Here is a 6,183-nt window from a genome sequence, read left to right as displayed (position 1 = left end):
ATAGTTACAAATTTTCGATACAAAAATATTAGTTTTTAACCAATTTCATCCAAAACGTGAAATAGTCGTGCTCAAAAGATTTTTCTACAAAACATTTGGATTTTCAAACCAAAAATATGAATTTTTAACACAGGTATTATTTGACCAAATAGTTAAATTTTTAGCCCAAAAAGATGAATTTTTAACAAAGCAATCGAAATATTCAACAAAAAAATTAAATTTAAACAAAAATTGAATTTAAACGAAATAATAAAATTGTACAAAGCGTAGAGTATTTTAATTACTTTTCAGAACTTCCAAATTTTGTAGGAAATTAGATGTTTTCTTTTTTGTATATTAGTAAAATTTCACAGATGTCAAGTTACCGAAATTCAATATTGAACAGTCCGCGCAATAAAAATCGTGAATTTTCATTTCGGGCATGCAAAATCGCGATATTATACCACACAAAATCAGAATATCGGGTTAGTGATAAAAAATCAGGACATGCCCTGATAAATCAGGACGCCTACGCACTCTAATAAAAATCAATATTTATATATAAAAATATCAATTGATGATTTACGCCGGACTGACGAATGTCCTAACCTCAAAAAGTTGGATAGGTTTTACCGTTCTAGCTAGTGAAGTAAAATCATTACACCAAGAGATTCATCATTAATTAACATATGCTTCCTTTCTGCATCATTCACTAGTCTTCCAATCAGAAATTTCTCAGAGAAACACTTGAAAAAATATATAAAAAACGCTTTTAGCTCACCAAAGTCTATAAGGAAACCGGAATCACTTCCCTAAAATTCGTTGAATGACGTCACAATTGTTACATATCTAAAGGTTTTTAACTTTTCATAGTTTTTAACACCCAAAAATCATAGTTTCATGAAAACTCAGCAATTCTTTTATTCCTGTTTTGACTAGTTTTCATTAATTCATTCTCTATTTCCCGGCCTTCCCGGTTGACATTTGAACGATTTGAACTGACAAAGTGTCAGCGCCCTCAATAATCATTCGTTGGAAACTCGTGACGTAATTTACGTCAAGAATCCGCCAACGTCCTTGGCTCCGTTATATTTTATTAGTTACGAGTAAAAGAGTTCATAATCGGGGGCCCCGGAAAGTAGAAACAAGATCAAGATCACGCGTATTTCTCGTGACTGAATTCTTGCCATCTCTACTGTGTCTTTTTTGTCAGCAGTCACAACGGCCTCAACCATGCTTACGGTAATTTTTTCTTTCTACTTTGACCGACAGTTTTTAAGAAGTCTAATATTTGTAATACTCGAGATATTTGCCATGTGTTCAACGTGTTATTTCACTATTTTCAGTCTACGGTTAGGACAATCGCTCGACGTTCCTTCTCCACTTCAAAATGTGCTGCAGCACAGCAAGTAAGTTTTTCTGACTTTTTCGTTTCATAACTGAAAGGCATTTTCAAATTTTTAGATCCTTTGATTACAATACAACAATTTTTAAGTTACAAATCAGAGCTGTTATATGAACAGTTCATAATATTTAAACAGATTGATTGGCTCAAGAAAACGAGCATAACCTCACTTTTCTCCTCAGACTTTTTTTCCGTCTGACGTTTGTTTGATAAGATTTTTTTTTTGCGAAATTAACTAGCAGATAAGACTTTTGGTGCAACGTGTAATTTAAAGTTTGTTATTTTTCATGCTTTTGTGGCTATAAATGCGAATTTCTTTTTCAAGGACGTAGAAGGTCATTTGATTCAATTTTTAGAATTTTGCAGTTAATTTGCAAATTTGCTGAATGTGACTGATTCGTTTTCATGTAAAAACTTGTAAATTCAAGGATGTGATACTCGTTACTATCGCATATTTTAATGTTTGCAATCGTTACATATCTCCGGAGTTTAGATAGTGTTAATGTGTTCGATTTGAAAAATTTGAATGAAAAATGGTATTCTGTAGAGTTGTAGACTTTACATAATAAAAATTATAGACAAGCAGTTTTCTTACCGTTTATAAACTGAAATTTCTATAAAAAAAACTTTATTAGATTTGTCCAACTAAAAACCAGTAAATTAACTTTGCAAATTTGAGCTGCTGGAGCGAATAAGGGCGGGATGAGTTCTTGTAGTTCTCAACATTTGTTTAGAACATTCATTTTTGGAAATTGAATTACTGTAAGAAATTTCATTTAATTCAGTAAAAAAAATATTTTCAGAATTTTTCTTTTCCTCCGGTTTGTGAATTTGCGCTCACACCGAAAAATGTATGAGTCGTTATTCGATCCTGCTCCTTAATTTATAAAATTATTGTCGCTTTTCTGCAATGCCGATTGGTTAATTTGAAAACCCTGAAGTAAGAAATGTTGTCAAATTCACAAATATAATTAAGAGTTCAGTTTCAGTTGAAGGGTTAAGAAAAATGTGACATGAGCAAAAGTAATTTATATTGTCAAATAATAATAATAATAATAAATTGTATTTTTATAACAGGTGAAAAATTACAATTTTTATTGCATTATTTAATTTGAAATCATTATTTCCGAAAACCAAAAATAACCCTAAAGTTAATTTTTGCTTATTTTATCAAAAATTTGATCTTCATTTTTACTGGTTTTCCATATTTTCCGAGATGAATATCTTTTGGAAAGGTAAACGAAAAAATCTAAGATTCACACAGTTTTTAAATCAGTCCTATATCTAATCATCTCGTAAATTTCACGTTGGTAATAGGTTTTCTTATCCAATTTTATCCTAAAATAAAAACTTTGAAAAATGTTCATAAATCGTTATTTTGATGTGTGGCATTTATGTACAATAACTTGGTTGAAATTAGTTTTCTTGATAGCGTGAAATTAATTTTTTTTAAGTATTTGATTCATTTTAGTTTATTTACAAAAAATTTCACTTGTTTTTGGCTGGAAGTTAATTCTTCTTTTTTGTTTGAAATTTCAACTATTTGGTTGAAGATTTTTTTTGTTGAAATTTTTATTTGACATATATGAAATTTTCAAGAATCTTTTTGAATATTCCCAAGGATCTTAAGAAAATGATATTAATGTCATCTTAAAAATAAATAAATAAACATAAAAAATAAATAGTTATTCGAAATTTTAATTTTGTATAAGAAATTATTTTCTCCTTCAAATCTAAAAACTAGATGCGAGTCTATCACGCAATTGATGATGTTAGTGAATCAAAATCTATCTGCTGATACAAATATTTTTTTTATAAATATAGAGTATTTTTAAGTTCTATTGTGTATATATCTTTTGGTTGGCTGCCGAACCAGGATTTTTACAAATATTTACAACAAAATCGGTTCAACTTTGATTTTAACAGTTTTAAAAATAATTAGTCGATTGTTACCTTTTTCTGTTATGATATCATCCAGTTTACAATTCGTCATTCAAAAATCTTTCACATTAACAATTTTCGCTTTATATTTTAATTTTTAAGCATACATTTTTCATTTAAAGAATTTCAAAATGCAGTTTCAAAGATTTAAACAATTAAAAATTATCAGCGTTTGAAATCTGCAGTTTTGGATGAAAAAACATTTTCGCTTACCATCTGTGAATATAAATTATAATGAGTTTTCAAAATTGCACTTTACATTAAGGATTAATAAATGAATAGTAATTGATTTTACAAGACGATTCGGAAACTGTTTAAAATTCAAGAATTTTCAGATTGTAACCCTAAACATTTAACTGTTTGAACGGGACATTCTTAGTAGTTAAAACAATGTAAACGCCCGATTAAAACTGTATAAACTGTTTAAAATGTTTAAAAAGTTTCAAAATAATATATTCATAATAAATGCTTTAGTTTAAAATTTCAACATTTTTAAATTTTGCAAGTATTAAAAAGAACAATGGCTTGATATTTAGAACTATTTGACTGTTCATTTTAAATCAGTAATTATAAGTCAAATATTCAAAACACAAAAATACGAAACTTTGAACGTTACAATTTTAATGGTTCCATTTAGCAAAAATTAATTCGCAAGTAAAGTTGTTGAATTTTGATGTCTAATAAATATTGAACACCTATTATTAGTAGAAAGAAGTCGATTAAGTTGAAGAGATATTTAGAAGGTCTGAAAAGATTCAAAATTAATTATAAATTCAAAAATTCTTTCAAATAATTTAAAGGGAGAGTCTACAGATACCGACAAAATCCGGCTATTCGTACTGAAAGCTAGGTGTAAGTAGCTTACGGCATAATTTAAATCAAAATGTAGATTTCTGCAGATTTACAAAAACAATTAGAAGCTTTTTAAGAATTGAGAAAGGCTTCAAAAGAATAAAAAACATTTTGTCAAGATTCCTAGATAAATTGAAAAATAAAAAAAGATTTCTAAAGCTGTAAAAATAAATCTGGAATATTTTAAAGAAATATTAAATTTTGCAGGATTTTAACAACATTTTAAAAAGAATTTAAATCATTTTAGAAGATGCTTAGAGGCCCTGAAAAAATTTCAAAAGTAATTTGAAATTTGAAAAAATTTAAAACAACATTTATGTTTCGAGATTTTAAAATAAAATTTTGAAGATTTTTCAGGATTTTCAAACTATTTAAAATGAAAATAATTTAACTTCTAATTTAAGAAGTCTTCAGTTTATAACCAAAATGTAATCATTCAATTATTAATATTTCTGGCTTAGAATTACTTACAGTGTTACTAACATTCTCTTAATTTTCATTATACCAGAGCTAAAAAAATGTCTCTTTAAAAGGTTGATTGTTTTCGAAATTCTGTTCAAATAAGCTCAGGGTGAAGCCGATTTGTCTAGTTTTTAAATAAATATTGCAAAAATAGTGTACATTTTCAATAACTTCGGAAATAATCAACATTTTTAAATGTTTTTGGGCTCATTTTGAAGATTTTTTTTACCTATCTCAACAGCTTACGAATATAAATTGTAAAAAATTTCTGTTCGAATTGCAAGAACTTGAAGTTGTCATAAAAAAGTTGGATAAATTTGAAAACATCTTATCTGTAAGAAAATCAGAATAAAAGTTAAATAAATATATATTTTGGGGAAATTACATAGAAACTTCATGATTATATATTTCATATATTTTACAAAAATATTTTTGTTACCAAAAATAATATTTCAGTTTTTCCAACTTTTTTGTTACAACTTCAAGTTCTTGCAATTCAAAAAGAAATTGCTTGCAATTTATAATGAAATTGCTTGCAATTTATAATCGTAAGCTGTTGTAATACGATGAAAAAAGCTTCAAAATGAGCCCAAAAACATTGAAAAATGTTGACTATTTTGGAAGTTATTTAAAATTTAAGAAAACCTTGAAATTTACGCTATTTTTGTAATATCTACTCAAAAACTAGACAAATTGGCTTCATTCTGGGCTTATTTTAAACAGAATTTCGAAAACGATCAACCTTTTAAAGAGATATTTTTTTTAGCTGTGGTATGATTAAAATTAAGAGAATTTATTCAGTCATAAAAAAAGAGTTGGATGAATACTTTTGGCACCTACTATAAAATGATTTGCAGCTCACTTTTTATTACCTCAAATGGAGAAAGTTTTTAGCTTTGGATTGCGAATTTTTTAATGTGAATGACCGTGAAAAAAGTTTTTTGAACGGAGAAAAAAGCGGAAATTTTTTTCGGCGATTGAGGCGGCCACCCTGATTTTCAATCTTTGATCCCCTTTTTTCCTAAAATTGAACTATTGAAATGCTGTGATTCCTGCCAATATCTATAAAATACTTTTTCCCAGATGACGGTACGAGATGCTTTGAATTCAGCAATGGACGAGGAAATAGCGCGAGATGACAGAGTTTTCCTCCTCGGAGAAGAGGTGGCTCAATACGACGGAGCTTACAAAGTTTCCAGGGGCCTTTGGAAGAAGTATGGTGATGGTCGTATATACGACACTCCGATTACAGAATCTGGATTCGCAGGACTCGCCGTCGGAGCTGCGATGGTAAATTCTACTGAAACACTAACAATTAGTCCCCTAAAATCCAAAAGATACCGTGCAATCTTGAAAGTAAAATAAAGGGAACTATTATTATTATTATTATTATTACACCATTAAGCCATTTCCCTTTCGAGGTAGGCGTGACTCACTCGGCCGGGGGAAGGAGTAGTGTGTGGAAGGGATAGAGATTTTTCAGATTGATCCAGAATTCTCGTGCTATTTAAGTAAATAACACGTTCGTTCCGCAACACTGCTCC

General features: G+C 28.8%; 1 protein-coding gene across 1 annotated transcript in view; it reads left to right on the top strand.

Moving 5' to 3' along the window:
* Positions 1 to 1,021: 1,021 nt before the first annotated feature.
* Positions 1,022 to 6,183, top strand: part of LOC117170629 (pyruvate dehydrogenase E1 component subunit beta, mitochondrial) — a 16,033-nt gene continuing 10,871 nt past the window's right edge. The window contains exons 1-3 of the mRNA XM_033357533.1: positions 1,022 to 1,221; positions 1,326 to 1,388; positions 5,723 to 5,929. Coding sequence (XP_033213424.1) covers positions 1,213 to 1,221; positions 1,326 to 1,388; positions 5,723 to 5,929 — 279 coding nt within the window. The 5' untranslated portion in view covers positions 1,022 to 1,212. The remainder of the gene's footprint in view (positions 1,222 to 1,325; positions 1,389 to 5,722; positions 5,930 to 6,183) is intronic.

Source organism: Belonocnema kinseyi, chromosome 4 (assembly GCF_010883055.1).
Source record: "Belonocnema kinseyi isolate 2016_QV_RU_SX_M_011 chromosome 4, B_treatae_v1, whole genome shotgun sequence".
Lineage (NCBI taxonomy): Eukaryota > Metazoa > Arthropoda > Insecta > Hymenoptera > Cynipidae > Belonocnema > Belonocnema kinseyi.
Note: the sequence above shows the minus strand (reverse complement) of the source record. Positions and strands in the feature narration are given on the sequence as shown.